At 39.2% G+C, this 19,706-nt stretch overlaps 1 protein-coding gene across 6 annotated transcripts in view; it reads left to right on the top strand.

Annotated features, from left to right (window-relative positions):
• NIPAL2 (NIPA like domain containing 2) overlaps positions 1-15,338 on the top strand; it is a 76,863-nt gene extending 61,525 nt beyond the window's left edge. For 5 of the 6 annotated variants that reach the window (XM_038555149.1, XM_038555150.1, XM_038555148.1 and 2 more), the window contains exons 7-12: positions 5,079-5,214; positions 7,182-7,270; positions 8,242-8,367; positions 10,928-10,991; positions 12,103-12,197; positions 13,745-15,338. In XM_038555149.1, the coding sequence (XP_038411077.1) occupies positions 5,079-5,214; positions 7,182-7,270; positions 8,242-8,367; positions 10,928-10,991; positions 12,103-12,197; positions 13,745-13,857 (623 nt within the window). In that variant the 3' untranslated portion in view covers positions 13,858-15,338. The remainder of the gene's footprint in view (positions 1-5,078; positions 5,215-7,181; positions 7,271-8,241; positions 8,368-10,927; positions 10,992-12,102; positions 12,198-13,744) is intronic. The other variant, XM_038555146.1, reaches the window with a different exon arrangement.
• Positions 15,339-19,706: the final 4,368 nt, after the last annotated feature.

Raw genomic sequence — 19,706 nt, 5'->3', positions numbered from 1 at the left:
AGAAGCTACATCCTGAAGAGAATCAGGACTACATTTACTTTCAACCTAGATGGTAATGCATTTAATCTTTAAGAAACAGATTATTCTGGTGTTGTTTAAACTATTTGAAGACATAAGAAGAAAGCTTTCACCTTTTTTTTTCTTTACATAATCAGTATACTGATCCCAAACAGTACACCATGAACTATTTTCACTACTGAGTATTAATGTGTAAAAGTCTCAAATAAAAGATGAGCAAGTAGAATCCAGAAAAAAAAAATCATACTTCATGACCAAATGGTCTTTATGAAACCAGTTCTTTTTCTTTGAAACACGAATAATAATTTATACTTACATACTCTACTTATATCCTTATATTCCGGTATGAACTCCTCTCCCCCATCAGATTAGTTCTGAAGACATAGCCATCTCTGTTGTAGTTACACTGTATATAATTTCGTAGAACTGAGGACAGTGAGCTCAAAGTAAACATTTTTTTTTTTTAGTAAACATTTTTTTTAAAGTAAACATTTTTAATTAACTAAATTAATTATGGGAATGAAAGGATCGTTCTTGGGACCCTGGGTGACTCTGTGGTTGAGCATCTGCTTTCTGCTTAGGGCGTGATCCCAGAATCCCAGATCGAGTCCCACATCGGACTCCCTGCAGGGAGCCTGCTTCTCCCTCTGTCTGTGTCTCTGTCTCTGTCTCTCAAGAATAAATAAATAAAATCTTAAAAAAGAAAGGATTGTTCTTTAAGAAATCCATTAATATAGTTCATCATATTAATGACTCAAAAAGGAAATATGTAAATATCTAGATGCTGAAGAGACATGTTAAAGTTTAATATCCATTCCTAATAAAGAATTTGAAATGCAATTGGAATAGAGATATCTGTGTGTTAAAAACATATTTCTCTCTTTTTAACAATTTTCACTTTATTGGGAAATAATTCACACATATAGTGCACATATTTAAAGTATACAACATGATAATTCGATATGCATATACATTTTAGAGTAATTACCACACTCGAGATAATGAACACATTTATCACCTCATATAGTTAATATAGTTAACTCTTCTATGTGTGTGTGCTGTGAGAATGCTTAAGATCTCTCAGGAACTCTAGAGTACACAATATACCATGTTACTAATTATGGTTACCATGTGGTATCTTAGATCCTCAGATCCTCCTCTTAAACTAAATATTTGGACCCTTTGACCTATATCACCCTATTTCCCCCACCCCCAGCCCCTGACAAGCACCATTCTATTCTCTGTTTCTGTAACATTGGAAGAACATACTTCTCTTAACCCAAAAGCTAGAGCACACCCGTTCATGAAAACCAGAGGTGTTCTCACTAGAATAAGAAAAGAGAAAAAGACACCCACTCTTCGCTTTATACTTACCTGTGCTGGCTGGGTATTTTACAATGATCAGTAATGACTTTTACAAGAAAAAATGATTGTGAAATTCATGTGGCAGCCTTGAAAAATATGTATGGTGTTAAGTTAAATGAAAAAGTAGCACACAACCTTGTACCTACCATCGTTGTGATTAAAAGCACGTATGAGGCGTACACTGGAAATGAATGAAAGGCAGTAGGCAGGTGGATTTTTTTTTTGTTAACATATTATTTGATATATAATATTTGATAAAAATTTGATATATTTTATTTGATACAAATCATATAGATTTTATTTTTTTAAGCTTTTATTTATTCATAGAGACAGAGAGAGAGGCAGACACACAGGCAGAGGGAGAAGCAGGCTCCATGCAGGAAGCCTGACGTGGGACTCGATCCCAGGTCTTCAGGATCACACCCCAGGCTGCAGGTGGCACTAAACCGCTGCGCCACCGGGGCTGCCCCCAAATCATATAGATTTTAAAAGAAAAGAACTAAAAAGGAAAAACAGCAAGTGAGGGCAACTGGGGAGAAAGCGTTCTGGCTTCTAATGGGTGGCTCCCCATGACTGTGGCTGTAATCTTTCTTAAAGGAGTCTTAGGACTCCCGGCAGAATGCTTTCAGCTGATCAAGAAAGCTGGGAAAGCTAGGAGGTCCTTCTCTCTGCTTTGCATACTTGGATTACAGAAGCCAAATTAATAAATGAAATATTGATAACTCTAATAAGTAGACATTGATGGCAATTTGAGCAAGTCTCTAGAAGGAGCAATTGATGAAGTAGCAGAAAACTGAGAAGGCCAGATTTCAAACACAAGTCAGCTACGTCAGGTAAAAATGGTACGCTGTAATGTCTATTGTTGAGAACTAAGAAAACAGAGAGACTCATCAAGAAAAAAATATAAAAATCCATGTAACTGAGCACTGCCGCTCAGTGTTCTGGGAGTGTGACTGGTACTCTGTAGAAGGCAGCTTGACAGTGTATTTCAGAACAGCAGCTGTTAACAAAGTCCCCTTTAGGGTGATTTTCCTGGGGCAATTGGCAGAGTGGTATGCAAAGATTTATGTTCAGGAATATTCATCACAGCCTCATTTTTAATACTAAAAAAAGGCATGTAACCTAAATATGCAAAAATAGAGAATTACCAAGATAAAGTAAGTATTTGTGCAAAGGCATACTTCACAACTGAAGAAAATCATGCTTCAGAATATTTAATGGCATAGAAAATACTTAATGACAATTGAAAATAGGTTCCTAAATAGTATATATTATATGATTTGTATGTTACAATATATCCATACTTAGAGACAGAAAAATAGCTACAAAGAAATATTCCCAAGTGTTAAAAATGATTTGGGGATGAGTGTTGAGAGCAGGTGATTTTCATTTTTGTTTTCAGGCTTTTCTGTGTTTTTCTGAATTTTCTTAAAGGAACATATAAACTTTTAGAGCTTAAAACAATGAGCTTAAAGATTATCATAATCCCAAAGCTTAGAGATAACCACTGAGAGTATCTTGATGTAATTCCTTCTAGTATTTTTTCTAGCCTCTTTTCTGTATATAAAAATAGAAGATATATAAACACTTTATATTTTTATATATACATTAGAATGATATTGCATTACATTTTGTATTGCCACCTGTCCTCATTAACCACACTCCCACCCAAAAATAAAACAGAATCCTTGTCACAGCCTAGAAATAATGTACAGTTACATAAGTTACGTAAAGAGTGATTAATCAGTTGATGATTATACATGCTTTGAAAATACAGTGATTAGAGCAAACCAATAGTTGGTTTAGCTGTTTAATAAAGAAGTGTAGTTTTGTTTTTGTTTTGCAGTTAAGTATAACTTAATATCAGATGGTAGTTGCATTAGATGAACCTTGAAGAACCTTTGCAATCCGGAGGTTGTGAGGCTAATGGAACAGTGTTCAGCTCTTTCCCATTAATGATCCTTTGGAAAATCTGGCTGTTCTGACCCCAAGACCATAATCACATTGTGTTCTAATTTCAAGCAAAATTTTGAGGAGGAAACCAAGGTCCCTCAAGAGCTAACCTTATAAACTTAAACCATTCAGTGACATACATCACTGCAGATATTTAAAATTCCTAGATTAGCTAAAGTATGACTATTGTCATAATCTGTAGAAAACATGTAAAATGATCAGGTCAAAAGACATTTTTTTTAAAGATTTTATTTATTCATTTATGAGAGACACAGAGAGAAAGCAGAGACAGAGGCAGAGGGAAGAGAAGCAGGCTCCACACAGGGAGCCCGATGCAGGACTCGATCCCAGAACCCCGGGATCATGCCCTGGGCCAAAGGCAGACGCTCAACTGCTGAGCCACCCAGGCGTCCCCAAAAGGCATTTTAAGATGAAGAGAGGCCTGGTTGTAAGGGCCTCTTGTTCAGATTGGGGGTTTGTTTTTAAAATTTATCACCTGTTCTCTGTTAATTATGAAAAGAAGATGCCTAATTTGGAAGTGTACCCTGGTACTCTTCAAATTAAAATATATTTTCAGTTTTTTGGAAAAGGAGATTATGGGAGGCTTTCCCTGATTGGCCATCAGCTGCTATTTTAAACTTATTCTTTATATATATATATAACTTTATATATATCTTTATTTTATATATATATATAAAAGTATATAGATACATATATATGTATCTATATACACACATACACACACATATATATCTATATACTTTGTCAAAAAGGAATAAAGGCCAGATATATTATGACCAGGTAGATCAACAGCACCAAAGATAATTTTTCTCCTTCACATTGCCTTTGACTTACAGTTATTTGACTTCATGTAAAAATTATTTTTTCACTGTAAGTTTTAGCTAAGTTTTGGAATTATATGCAACATTAAGCAACCTAAAACAAAAAGAAAACACTATTTTCTTCCTACAGAGACACAGTGTTTCTAGAAAATGCTTCATTGCTTTCCTGTTATAATCTTATCAAGTCACTTCATTGCTATTTGTAACCTATGAAAAATTTGTTCTCCTAACAGGTTCCTCTTTAGCATAGAGAATAGACACTGCTTATGTACATCTTAGATTTATGGTTGACTCTGAGAAATGAATACTCAGATCTGGTCCTGCTTCCAATTACTGTCTTTGTCAAAAAATATTTTTCATGAAGCTTCTAGACATTTATGGACAAAAAGGCTCATATGTAGACTCAGTACAACTCTTAGTAAACTCACAGAGTGAATTGATTTACACACTCCAGTTTTCTCATCTATTTGGTTTTAAATTTTTTCAGTCTAGTTTAATAGTTATTTTCCCATTCATGTCACATGGATTATCTGGCTTTTCTTCTCTCTCTGCTTCACTGTTTTCTACTCTCCCATCTCCTAATGATTATAACCTCTGTGGCATCCTTTCAACAGTTAGGGCTGGAAAAATAAGCTTTTAAGCTTTGCTTGCTGCAAAGATTAAAAGCACCCAGTTTCACAGCCGATCTTGAGCAGATTTAAGCAAATTCAAAATCCAGCGCAGCTTTGAGCAGCAGCGCTACTGCATATCTGGTGTCACGTCCTAATGCCACCTCCCCTGAGCCTGCATTCTGAGAGCATAACTGGGGTATCAACTACTCTCCTGTGTAAACTTAAAATATTTATTTGTAATTTTGTCTCAAGTATGTATTTTATTTGTGTTTCTTGTTTTCTTTTTCAGCCTCATTGACTGTAATTTCGGTAAAAGCAGTCTCAGGCATGATCACTTTTTCTGTGATGGATCAAATGCAACTAACTTATCCCATCTTCTATATCATGTGTATCATTATGATAGCATCTTGTGTTTTCCAAGTCAAGTAAGTTAGCTTCTACATACTTACTAATCTTTCAACATCCCTGTGCTTCTCTGCGCATTTATCTTTATGGGCGTCCGTTGATCATTACAATTAGGTGTAACTGATGTAACTGATTTCTAAGGGTGAAGAGTCTATAGCTTGTCCTCAGCCAGCATGCCTTGCTTTATCCTTCGTGTCCAATAATAAGCTTGCACTAAGCATTGCCTTCATATCTTGTGAATTCTAAAGTATGCCGTAATCTAGCTAAGTGCACTTTGATACTTTCCTGATGCTCTTCTGCTTGTAATTAATATCCATCATATGCAGGTTGTCATTAGCAATAAATCAAAGGGGCAGGTCCACATCCAGGATGTCATTCTAAATATAGGAAATACCTGAACCCTTCACCTTCATCCTTAGCTCATGCTCATTAATTGCACAGGGATGGACAAAACCAGACGTTTGGCTGGGAGGGAAATCCTTTACCCAGAACTTTGCATCCTTGGCCAGAATTTCCTTTGTACCCCTGGGATCATAGAATGATTGTTTTATGTTTCTCTTGGGGTCTAATTGTGGTGACATGGAACATTTTAAATTTCTGTTCTTCCCCCACCCCCACCACCTCCATCTGCCTCACTCACTTCCCCTCCATTTCACATCATGATTATGCCCTTCCCTGCAAGACTATCTTTGGTCAGCCAGGAAGTTTTCTGTTTATCCCAAAATCTATGCAAAAGCACCATTCCGGTGCCAGCTGGGAGATCAGAGCCTATCATCAGGAAGAGAGTGGTGCTCTCCATGGCAGCTAGCAGTCAAGTCTAATCGTTACGGGTTGGACATAGGCCCTGTTGCAAGGAAATGTGGACAATGACTGGAGAAACCCAATGGTTTGTCGCAGTTTCATCTGTCATTTCCTTATGAGAATGAGTGTGTTTCTAATGCTTGACCCTCGCTACTTTGTTTCATCTCCCTTTCTTCTTCTGAGATAATCAGCACTGCTAGAATATCTTTTGGAGTTTAGTGATTGTTATCTTTCAACTCAGCTTTATGAATTTAAGAGGCAGGTACAACTGAAGGTATACCGGATTCCCGTCACCCTTGTTCTGGCTCTGCCTCTGCCACACTGGACCTACCTTGAACACATTGGAACTGTAGGACTGGCCACCCAGTGAAATAACACCCAAGGAGATGTGTTTGTTCTCCTGTATATATCTGTATATGTATATATACATGTATCTGTATGTATATAGATATGTGTGTGTATATGTATATATATACACACACACATCTACATGCATGTATATATTCATACATAAGTGTGTGCACACAGGCACGCATGTGCACACAAGCTCAGGCACACTTGGGCCTACCCACAAAACTTTTTTTTTTTTAAGTTGTGCCAGGACAGGACCTAAGCATTAGTGCTTTTTAAAATTGTCCAGTTTATGTCAGTGACAGGGCAGCACAGCTTCATTGTGGGAAACTGAATCATGTTGGTGGCCAAAGTGAGAAGCTGAGCTCCCACATGTGCTCTGCAGCTGGAGTCCTGAGCATTGTTTTTGAAATATTAAACATTCCTTTACTTCTCCATCTTCTTTCTTGGCACGTGGCATGTCAATGGATAGCTATACTATTCCCCAGATATGATACTTAACAGATTCTAGGGTCTATCCTAATGAATCAGCTCCAGTGTGATACTGGTCCAGCAGCTTGAATCGCTTCCAACTCAAACTTCTGTGGCCTCAGAATATGATTAATTACTTTTCATTGTTACTGTTGTTGGTTTAAACAGACCATAAAACCTGACATCTGATCTCATACATCAGATGCATATAAGCTATGAGCTATGACTGCTGATTGGAAATGCCCTTTTACTGCACTTCCTTTTCCTTTGTAGTTGTAGCTTAAGTTTCTTGATGTTACTGTTAACATACATGTTGCTGAGCGTCTCTTAAAGTCCAAGCCCCAGTAAGTGTCTTCTGCTCTAGGTTCCTGAATCAAGCTACAAAACTCTACAACACAACAATGGTGGTGCCAGTCAACCACGTCTTCTTTACGACCAGTGCCATTATAGCAGGTGAGCTTCGGCTTTCTACACCTAGGTGATTCTACCCCTACACCAGGCATAAAATCAAGTTTCTTTCAGAGTAAATGAGACAAGGAATCTTTAGGTTAAATGAGACTGTGAATTCAAGACTCTCATCTTAGCTCTGCTTTCTGGAGTCTTCTCCTTGCCAGCCCTTCTGATAATCAAAGCAGTGGAAGCGTCCTAACTCTTCTTCCCTGTCCCTCACTGCCTTCATCAGAGTGGGGCCCAACACTGAATCCAGTGTTCCATGGAAGGCCAGGCAGATGAGAATACAAACCACTATCTTTGATGCTCTGGACTCTATTTTTTACTATTCTGGTTCTTTGGTATTTCCAAATATATGTGTGTGTGTGTGTGTGTGTGTGTGTGTGTGTGTGTGTGTGTATGAGACACAGTAGTTTTTTTAAAAAAGCGTAAATTTGAAAATTGGTACAGACAAAAATATGGTAGATTCCGGTCTCTCACTCCTAAGGTTACTCCTTGTGTGCCCTTGTTTATTGGCTTATTGGATATATTTACTACCATCTCATATTGGAAGTTCATTTGCCAAAACAAAGTTTATGCATTTTGGTAGTAATTAAGGAATATGTTACCTAATTGGCACATCTTTCTTATTTCATGGTGAACAATGCGACTGCTAGTGGGCAGTTTTTTTTTTTTTGTTTGTTTTGTTTTTTTTTTGCTAGTGGGCAGTTTTTAAGAATAATTGATGCATTTTTTTATTTCCCCAAATTGAACCTTACTTTTAAAGAGAAAAATCATATACAAAGACATCTTATTTTTTAAAAGCATTTTATGCTTGTTGACAAAAGAAAGTAAGAAAAGATTTCATATTTGTGTGCCCTAGAGTTATTAGAAAAAATTAATAGGGCCAAAAAGAGTTACAGGCATGACATGTCCCCTAATAGTTAATATTAATGTTGTAAAGATGTGTAAAAAAATATAGTTCCCTTGAAAAGAATCTTTTGTAGGAGGACCAACAGGGCTGGAATCTCAGTACTCAACACACCAAGTAATTGATGAGTCAGGGAGGCTGGAGCTTTCTGGGAGTGATCATTCATCTGCTGTTGAAGTATGGAATGGAGGTGAAGCTTCTTGACTAACTTTCCCTTTTTGCCCCCATCAAAAAGTCTAGCTTAAAACTAAAAGTCCATACCATATTTTGCCTATAAATTGGTAAAGTTTCTGTTTCATACTTTTTATTGCAATAATTGATGCCAGCAAGGCTACAGTATCATAGGTCCTGCCATGGAGTTGGGTGGTATGATACTGCCCTCCTAGAACTCAGTTTCATAGCTTTTATCTAGAACCTTAAAAATATTTTTAGTCTTTGATCCTACAGTGCAACAATAACCACAATAACAATAACCCAATCTAAAGATGGGCAAAGGACTTGAATAGACATTTCTCCAAAGAAGATGTACAAATGACCAGTAAGCACATGAGAAGATGCTCAACATCACTAATCATTAGAGAAATCTAAGTCAAAATCACAAGGAGATACCACCACCTGTACCCATTAGGATGGCAGATAGAAAAAAATTAACAAGTATTGCTGAGGATCTGGAAAAAATTAAATTCTTTGCACTGTTGGTGGGAATGTCAAATGAAGTAGCCACTATAGAAAACACTATGGCAGTTCCTCCAAACATTAAGCATAGAATTACCACACAGTTCAGCAATTCCACTTCTGGGTACATACCCAAAAGAATTGGAAGCAAGTACTCAAACATACCTGTATGCCTGGGTGATAGAAGCATTATTTACAGTAGCCAAAAGGTGGAAGCAACTCACATGTCCATTGGTAGATGAATGGAAAAAGAATAAGTGGTATGTCATACAATCAAATTTTATTCAACCTTAAACAGGAAGGAAATTCTGACCCATGCTACAACATGGAAACCTTGAGGACGTTATGCTGAGTGAAATAAGAAGACCAGTGCTGTATGATTGCACCTATATGGGGTATTTGGAGTAGTCTGACTTACAGGAATGGGAAGTAGAAAGTAGAGTGATGATTGCCAGAGGCTGGAGGAGGGGAAAATGAAGAGTTGTCCTTTAATAGGTATGGACTTCCAGTTTGGCAAGGTGAGAAAGGTCTGGAGATTAGTTGTTCAACAGTGTGAATATACTTAACACAACTGCAAACTTAAAAATGGTTATAATGGTAATAAGCTTTATGTTATTTATATTTTACTACAAAAATTTTTTTAAAGATGTTTCTACTCTTTAAAAAAATTCTGCTTTAAACAGCAATAACTAGAAAAGTCCTAAGATGCTGAGAAAAAAAAAGAAATATGTACAAAGAAGTTTATTGCTACTTGACTAAAGCAAAAAAAAATTTCAAAACCGCTTAAAATGCCCTTAGAGAAATGAATATTATGGTGCATCTGCTTAGAATAACACGAAAACATTAAAATGACTACAAGCAAGTGTGCAGTAATGTGGAATAATGCTCATCCCCTTGACAGATACTTATTAGAACTGGACTTGGGCTTCTTCCTGGACAAAGCTTATTCTCTAGGTGAGGATATGGGCTTCTGAGAGCACTCCTCAGGTAGAGGACTCTGTCTTGTTCATCGTGGTATCTGCAGCACCTAGCACAGTGGCTGGCACGTAGGACTCCATAAATATTTGTCGGATGACTAGGAAGGCTAATATCACACACACACACACACACACAAATTCAATTCCAAATAATACATTATTTAAAGATACCCTTTAAAAGAAAACAACAACTCTCTGAAGGCTTTGGGACCTTAGACCAAGAAGAAATCATCGAGACCAGCAAGAAGAGGAGAAAAGTTTATTAAACAACACATCCAAGTTTTCCTTCACCCAAAAAGGAAGACCCAAAGAAGGAGAAGGGAGAGAGGGTGGTGGCAGTAAGAGATGGAGCTGGGTAGAATGGCAGTTGCTGCTGTTCCTTGCGGTGCCTGAGCACACACATGGCATTGCTAAGAGTGCCAGCATGAGTGGCTAGTGCTGCCCTAAAGGGAATGATGTGTCAGAGGCCTGAGTCTACTCAGACTCTCTCAGGTCAGGCTTGCTGATCCCTGGCCTAAAAGGGTAGGTGAGAAATGTCACTAGAGTTTTGTTTTCTTGCATGTTCCAGTGGGACAAATCTTAGACTGGGTAAGAAATGTCTACTTCTTACAGGGCAGCCCTGGTGGCTCAGCAGTTTAGCGCCGCCTCCAGCCCAGGGTGTGATCCTGGAGTCCCAGGATCGAGTCCCACATCAGGCTCCCTGCATGGACCCTGCTTCTCCCTCTGCCTGTGTCTCTGCCTCTCTCTCTCCATGTCTCTCATTAACAAATAAAATCTTAAAAAAGAGAGAGAGAGAGAAATATCTACTTATAAAAGTTACGTCAATTGTGTTGATTTTATAGTAATAATAATACATGATTATTGAAGTCTATGAATCTCTGTTCTTTTTGAAATCACTGAAGATTTTAAGTGTGGCATGCAAATATTTTAAAACTAAGCTACAGAATTTATATTTTAAGGATAACTGTACTTAGAAAAAAATAATACATTAACACAATTTGAAAAACAATGTGTAAGTAATATATTCCAAATATATATATATATATATAACATATATTTTTACCCTAAAATTAAGTTTGTCTTTTATTCCTGCTACAGGTATCATATTTTATCAGGAGTTCCTTGGTGCAGCTTTTGTAACTGTATTTATATATTTTTTTGGGTGAGTAGATGTCTCATAAGTAAGGAATGTGAAATCCTATTACTTTTATGTGGGATTTTTGGCATTGTACTGAGGTATATAAAATTGGAAGATAACATAAGAAACATTAGTTTCCTGAGCTCTTAAAAGAAACATAGTTTTCAATTTAACACCCTATACAGAACTCCGTTTCTTTGACTTGGTAACTTGGGTCTCCCTCTGAGGATTCAGAACCTGGGGATTTCCAGTTCCAGGCAAGGTCTAGATAAATCCACAGGCTATTGTAGCTACTCTATGACTTTTCTGTACTAAATCAGACCTACCTTGCTCTAGGAAATTTCTAGGTTAGAACTCACTCAGGAACCACAGATGCCTCTGGAATCACCTAGAGTAAAAGGTTAAGTCTGGGGCAGGTTATTAGCTTTGGACCTAATAACGTCAGATTGGTGGTATCCCTTTCTTGTGTCTGGGCCCTTTTTAGCCCTTCCTGGAAATTTGGTCAGCATCATTGCTGACATGCCTGCAAACAGAGAGCAGAACTTTGACAAAATATGACCAGTGTGTAAGATCTTCTGTTGGTTACAGCTGGCACTCCATTAATGCTTAGCTGTTTCTTGATCTGGTGTTCTGCATGACCATTATTAATGCAGACTTGAGCCCAGACTATTTTCAGCATAGAAAACCATCTAAGCTTGAAAATTCAATTTCATAAGATACTTGGGTAAGCCTAAACTTCTAGGAAACTATGACTATTCTTATGGCCAAGGACAATTAAATTTCCTAGAAAATTAAAGAATATATATATATTTTTGCTCATGTTGCATGCCAGGTCTGGGCATGCATGGATAGAAAATGAGACCTAGTGTCTACCCAAAGGGTTTAGAGCCTGAATTAGCCTCCAGATGGTAAAAACCTGGGGCAGAGATTTATTGGAAGCCACCCAGGTCTTGGTTCTGGGAAAAAAATATAATTGGCTGTAGCAATTAAGACAAATTCTAGAAGGCTTACCCTGAGAAACAGGAAAAACAAACCCAGTGCAATTTATGTCATCATGTAGAATATGGGGCTCAGTTATTTAACACCATAGGTTGTTTCAGTGTTCTTGTGTTCTTTATTAATATTATTCTTACAGGTGTTTTCTGTCGTTCCTTGGTGTGTTTTTGGTCACAAGAAGTCGAGAAAAGGAACATCTGCCACAGTCCTACATTGATTTTGGAAATATTCCTGGTAAAACTGTATATTCTTTAACTTACGATGGAAAACTTTATCCTTATAAATTAATAGTTGCTGGTGTTATTTGGGGTGTTAAAATCAATATAAAACATAATTCTTATCCTCAGAAAAGTGTTTATTTAACGATGAAACCAGAGGCAATGTTTTAACTGTCAGTGTTAATAATCATTTATTTGAATGTCAGTTTTACACAGAACACTGGCCCCATTTTCTTGATTTGGTGTTGCAAATGTCTTTTTGGGGGGTTCCTTAAACTGAAAAAGGAGGATAAGAGTGGGGAATGACTACCAGCAGCAGGGGTCCCCTGCTGCCTGGAGAGCCTTTGAAGGAACTTCTAAGGACAGGGCATTAGGCTGCTAAAGAAAACAGTCCCTGGGGAAGACTGCAGTGGCCTGTGTACAGTGGGGACAGAAGGGGTGTTCTTCACAGTCACCCGAATGTGGGAACATGGGTAGCTTCTCCCCCCGCCCCCATTGCCTTCTTCATCCTGACCATCAAACATGTGCATGTAGGCAGTCCTCCACTCTCACTGTAGTCACGCAGACAACAGAAGCAATCTTTAGAGCATAGCAAACAGCTGGCTGTGTCCTCACCTCTTCCCCTGCCCACCCAATATCTCTGGCTTTGCTAGGGATTTGGGGTGACCTGCAGGTTTCTAGACAGAAGTAATGACATTCTGACAGCTTCCTCTACCATTCTGTTAGGTCCAAGTCTTTGAAGCAAAAACCATTAAAGCCTTCATGCTCTACCTGAGAAAATAGGACCCAAGGAATTCTGTGTTCTCTTTCCTTCTTGAGCCCTCTTATCAGCTAAGAGCAAGAATTGGTGTTTGTGGCAAAGATGTGCATTGTAAATGACTTGGATGGTAAAATAGTGTTTACGTATTTTTAACGCAATTTTTCATTTCACAAAGCCCCATCCAGAAGATCAGCAACAGCTTTTAGAAGCTGCTGTGGGAGTCTGCTTTTCTTTGTTGTTACATGCATTAGACCAAACATGGAAAAGGAGAAAGGACCCCAGGAAGGAAGGTGTGGAGATGAATGGATGCTGCATGTTCACCTCTCTGCTGATCCAACCCAATTTCCATGCCCAGCACAGTAGGCCCTGGGTGGTGGGGAGACCACTCTCTCCAGGGACAGTGCATTGTCCCCATTAAGGGACATTGAGTTCCGGGGCCTTTTCTTCCTGATGTTTATCTCTTCTTCTGTTGAGAGAGTGACTACATCGTATTTTTTAAAAGGATTTTATTTATTTATTCATGAGAGACACAGAGAGAGAGAGAGAGAGAGAGAGAGAGGCAGAGACACAGGCAGAGGGAGAAGCAGGCTCCATGCAGGGAGCCCGACATGGGACTCGATCCCGGGTCTCCAGGATCAGGCCCTGGGCCAAAGGCGGCGCTAAACCACTGAGCCACCCGGGCTGCCCAGACTACATCTTATTTTAAAAAGGGAATGAAATGTGGCCTAGAGAGAGAAATTATTATTAAGACTTATTCTTTTTTTAAGAGAGCAAAGGATTTTTTGTGATTGTTATCTCCACAGGGAAACAAATGTTGGACAAAATACAACCAGATTCAAATGGCTTATCCTATGGAACTTTGCCTGATGGAAGTGTCTCAACAAAGAGCCAAAGTGGAGAGAAGAAAGAGGACTAAAATGCCGAGAGGGATGGCTGCTGGCCTGCTATTCGATACCACCTTTAAAAAAACTGCATATGTTCCATTTGTGTCCACAGCTATTTTGTGCTGACATGTGCTAGCATTACACAGCCCTTTATCCCACCTCCTTTTTTACAGACAACCAGGCCTTCCTAAGCTCTGACAGTCTAATGTCTTCATGGAATGTAATTTGAAGTGTTCCCCACACCCTGGACTTCCCCCTTGTGAACATCTAACCGGCTAGATTTTAATTAGACCCTGGCTCCCCAAGCAGGACTGTCACACAAAAATGTACATTCATGATTTTGGCTCCAGAACACATAGGCTGCCTTTCCCACATGACTTATAGCATCAGCTGCCTTACTTTAAAAGAGACATGTTCATCCCACAACCTCACTCCTGTACCAAAGGTTTGAGAACATTTGTTTCTCCTACAACATCTTTTATGAGCCTCCCCCATAAGGATCTCACCTTTCTATTCCTAAGTTAGAACGGTGAATCATCTTTTCTGAAAGTGAGCCCTATTGTAACTGTCCTTTGAAAATTAAGGGTATCTTTAAAATTAGAGTTTTGTAAGTGGCATTCTGTGATGATGTATACCTTGGCTAGTGAACTTTTTCAGATTAAGAAAGGAGCAATTTAAGAATTAAGACCCAATTTTTCAAAAAATATAGAATGAACATTTTCTTCAGCTATATGATCCTATTATACTTGAAACTGAAAACTTCATATCCTGTGCTTATATATGTGTAGTTCTTATGACTTACCTAGTGGGTTTATTATGTTTTAACTCGACACAAGTCTCAAAAATTGTATTTAAATTCTTAGTGTTATTTTCACTAGGACACCATTTCTTCCCCCAATTTATTATCCCAAGCTTTATAAACTCTTCTAGGCAAAAGTACAGCTATGAGTAGAGAACTGGATTTTAGCCATTTAAATCTGTAGACGTAGCCAGGTGGCGCAACCTGAGTCTAGAGATGACGGCTGTGTGCTCCTGTACCCTGAATGGCTTTTCTGCCGTGACTAGTCACATATCTACTAAGATTCATATGCCCATAGAGTCCATAATCATATATGTTATTTATGATTTACTAATATATTTAAATGACATGAAAAGAGCTAGCCTTCATTGTAACCAACATCAAGTAATAAGCCCTATCTTTAATGACATTTCAAAACCTTCAAATCACTTCTAACATACTAGTCCAAAGTTGTTCCAGCCAATTGTCCTCCAGCTTGTGAAGGTTGTGTGACTCAGAGCTATTGAAACTGCAAACCCCTTAACTACTAGGGGTCTTCTAGCTTTGTTCTTTGTCATAAACTATACCCCTGACCAAACCTGGTTACAAAGGCAAGATTTGAATCCATCACCATTGTCTGAATAATAACCTAGAACTCATGTTTGAACTCCTGGTAAGAATTCCTGCTATTGTGGAAAGTATCCCGTAATTCAAATAAAGCAGTCATATAATTTATGGCATGTTTTACTGAATTGGTCCAACATGTTGGCACTGGAAGGCTCAACTAAGAAATGTGTCTGGTGTCTTAAACTAAAGATTTCTGATGACTCTTAAAACTGGTTTCAAAGATTGGGAAAATATTTAGACTAAAGAGTTTCACTTGAAGTAGGGCTACATTTATAGCTACAAAACGTGGTTTTGAGCATTGCAGAACTTTGTACAGACACAAGCATAATGCCAATACTTTAGTAGTTGCCAACATTTGCATCTTTTAAAAGTTTTGAGAAATGACATTGACTTACGCACATTTCAGCAATCCAGCAATGCTTTAGAAGTCCAGGCAACATACAAAATATATCAAGACCTAATTTTACTTTCCATATTGCTTATTCAAAAGGAGAATAGGAGTGAATAGGAGTTTTAGTTGTACTGGCTCATAAGATTTTGTAAATTACAAAGTGCATGACAACAACCAAAGCCAACCCAGTCCTTCTCTTGGCATTGCGAATTGGGGATCTTTAGCCAATAACTTGACTCATTTGACTATTTGTCTAGACAAGGGGTCTGCAAAATTTTCCAGTAAAGACACAGAGAGTAAATATTTCTGGGTTTGTGGGCCAACGTTGCCTGTCACAACTACTCAACTCTGTCATTCTAGCATGAAAGCAAACATACTCGATATATAAATGAATGAGCATGGCTGTATGCCAGTAAAATTTTGTTTACAAAAAACAGGTGGTCAGCCCTAGGACTATAGTGTGCCAGTCTCTGATCTAGATTCCTTTTGCCCCTGCCACACAATTTCTTTCTTGCTCCTTGGGCATTCTGGAGTTGAGATGGTGACACTACATGACTCATAACAAACTGGGATACTATGGCATAGTGAAGCCATGTCTTGATATTTACATGAGGCTCTGGTTGCTTACCTAAGATGCAGATAGAAGCAATGATGCCCAAGTTTCACCAAGTTGCTGGTGCCCACATTTCTCTTGAAAGCAGTGGTTCTTTTGTGAGCACCACTACCTATATTAGTGGAAGAGCCTCTCCAATCCCACACTCCCAGTTGATAATAGCTTCAGAAATGAGTACCAGTTACCTCTCATTAAAGCAGAGGACTTTCCATCTGATTGTTTCCGGTTTAAGTGTTTGCTTGTTCTATACCCATAATACTTTCACTACTAGAATCACTTGAGGGAAAAATACAATAAAAGCTCCTCAAGCAGTGACTCAGAATGTATTTTTTTAACACCCCCATTCCACCCCCACAAGCTCCTGGAAATTCTGTTTTGTGGCAGTGAAAGAACGGGAAAAGACAGATTTAATAGATTATTGCAATTTCAGTGCTATTGAAGAGTAATGGTGATAATGTGCAGGTATGGCTCCAAAAGAAGCAGGTGTAATCGGGGACATGACTCAAATGGATTGAAACATTGAGTCAAATTCCTGGAAGCCAAGAACCCTCTTTACACTCCTTGTTTCCAAGCACACAGCTCATCCAGGAATGGTGACTATATACGCTGGGCCACACTAAAGGCTGCTTCATATTTGCCAATTTAATAGTGATATTATGGACATAAATATACTAGTTACTAAAATGAGCCTTCCCAACACCCCTCCAGACTGCCTTACTTAAATTCCACGGCCGTTTATGGAGGCAGTCCTTGCACCAGGCAAGGGCAAACGGAATGCACGTGTCTGGCCCTAGGTGGATAGAAGTGCTTTAGTGAGGTGGCTAGCTGAACACCACGCATTTTGAACTTTGAGAACAAGATCTTGCAATGGAACCTAACATGGTTGTGTGGGACATTTTGGAGCTGCTTCTAATCATTAGACTCCTCAACAGTCTGGGTCTTATTATGGCCATCTTGAAATAAAAAAATAAAATTCCACACAAACACAGTTTCCATGCAAATATAGACCAGTCTTGGGCTATTAAACCTCATGTTTCAGCAATTGTGGTAAGCACAGGGAAAAGCCTTCCCACCCAGGAATTCTTGAGTCGTCCCCTTTCTTACCAGCCTCGGGGTACCACACAACATGCTGCCCTGTGCCAGGAGAGCAAATCAGTTACAGGAGTTATGTCCTGTCCAAGGAAACATTTTTTGCGAGAGAGGGAGGAAACTCCTCTTCAATGTCGGTCCTTACTGAGAGTTAATGAGTCCCAACCACAATGTAAAAGAGGAATATCAACTCTGATATCAAATAAATGTGTTTCGGGATGCACCCAGCTGAGCCCAATGTTGCCAACAGTTTCACGGAGTTCCAGGCAAGATGCAAGATAGTCTCCATCCATGTTCCAGGAAAAAAATCTTCCCAAGGGACTGGCGAGTGCATAATGGAGAAGGAGCCCATCCATCCTGATGTGACCAGCACGCATGAACCAAAGCCACTTTGCACATTTGAGCTGCTGCTACCCAGACGCAAGCTAATCCTTCCAGTGTGCACGCATCCTGCTTTTGGAGCCTTTTCCTTCATGGTTCTAATTTGAAAACCAACCTCAGCAATTTTCTGAGGTTTGGACTCTACTTCCATCCAAAGCTCCTCACCTAAACCTTCTCAATGCTAAATGCGAACAAGGAAATGAACCAGCTCAAGAATTCTTGATCCAAAGACTCAAAGTTTGAGCTGTTTTCCTGATTATAGACCCAAACACCACATGGCTTAAACTTGGCAAATATTAATTCACTTGAACATAATTAATCACATACTATTTTCAGTGTAATGTGTTTCAAGTTATTAGGACTATAAAAATGAATTAGACATGAAGGCCAGTTCTTCAGGAACTTACTGTCTGGTGGGAGAAAAAACAGCTTTCATTTCTTGAGCCCTTCCAATGTGCCAGGGACTGTGCTTTTACTTGTGTTATTTAGTCCTTACAATTTCTTTCTTTTTTTTTTTTTAAATAAAGTAGGGGTTTTTCTTAAAAGACGTATTGATTTATTTGAGAAAGAGACAGAGAGAGAGAGAAAGACAGAGTAGGGGAGCAAGAGCACAAGTTAGGGGCAGGAGGCAGAGGGAGAGGGAAAAGCAGACTCCTCGCTGAGCAGGGAGCCTGATGTGGGGATCTATCCCAGGACCCCGAGATCATGACCTGAGCCGAAGGCAGATGCTTAACTGAGCCACCCAGGCAACCCTAGTCCTTACAATTTCTCTACCAGGGAGGTCATTTTCCCTACCTGACAGATTAAAAAACAGGGCAATAGGTAGGGCAGGGACTATGGTAAGGCAAGAGAGGCAGTTGGGGCATGAAATTTAAGGAAGTTCATGAAAATCTCACTCTCAAGGTAGTGAGAAAGCTGACCCTGCACCTGCTGGGCCCTGAGAGTGAATATCTCCTTAAATGTTGTGCCCTAAGCACCCCATTACAGCCTGTCCCTAGCAAGAAGTGGTTTGGTCAGTGTCATTCAGCTGGCAAGTGCCAGAGCTGGTATTTGAACCCAGGACATCTAATTCTGCAACCCACACTCTTACCACTAGTACCAATATGTCTACACTGCACAAGAGAACGTCAAAAGTGCTTTGGGACACCTGGGTGGCTCAGTCAGTTAAACATCCAACTCTTGGTTTTGGCTCAGGTCATGATTGTGAGATGAAGCCCTGTATTGGGCTCTGTGTTCAGTGTGGAGTCTGCTTGAGGTTCTCTCTCCCTTTCCCTCTGCCCCTTCCTCTGCAATCAATCAATAATAAAATCTTCTTAAAAATTTTTTTAAAAAAATTTGGTAGGGCAGCTGGGTGGCTTAGTCAAGTGCCTGCCTTTGAGTCAGGTCATGATCCCAGGGTCCTGGGATCAAGCCTTATATCGGGCTCCCTGCTTGTCTCTTCCTCTATGCACCACCCTGTGTGCTCTCTCTCTGAAATAAATAAATAAAATCTTTAAAAAATAATAAAAATAAAAAAATTTAAAAGTGCCTTAAAAGATTTGAATAAAGGGCAAGGGAGCCCAGAGGGGAGAGAGGTCATTTTTGACCAGGAGGCAGTCTTCACAAAGGAACTAGAGATTATAGTGGATTAGATGGTGCTCCTCCCAAAAGATATGTCCACCTCCTAATTCCTAGAACCTATGAATGTGACCTCTTTGGCCAAAGGGTCTTTACAGATATAATTAAAGATCTCAAGATGATATCATCCTAAGTTAAATCCTGGATAACCTGATACAATAACAGGGGTCCTTAGAAGGGAAAGGAAAGGACAGAAACACACGGTGGGGAGAGAGGGAAGCCACATGAAGATAGAGACAGACATTGGAGCCAGGAGGCCATAAGCCAAGGAATTCCGGAAGCCACCAGAAATGGGAAGCGGCAAGGAAAGATTCTTTCCTAGACCCTTTGGAAGGAGCACAGCCCTGCCAGCACCTTGACTACAGACCTCAGGCCTCCAGAACTA

The sequence above is a fragment of the Canis lupus genome, chromosome 13 (assembly GCF_011100685.1).
Source record: "Canis lupus familiaris isolate Mischka breed German Shepherd chromosome 13, alternate assembly UU_Cfam_GSD_1.0, whole genome shotgun sequence".
Lineage (NCBI taxonomy): Eukaryota > Metazoa > Chordata > Mammalia > Carnivora > Canidae > Canis > Canis lupus.
This window is presented reverse-complemented; position numbering and strand designations above follow the sequence as displayed.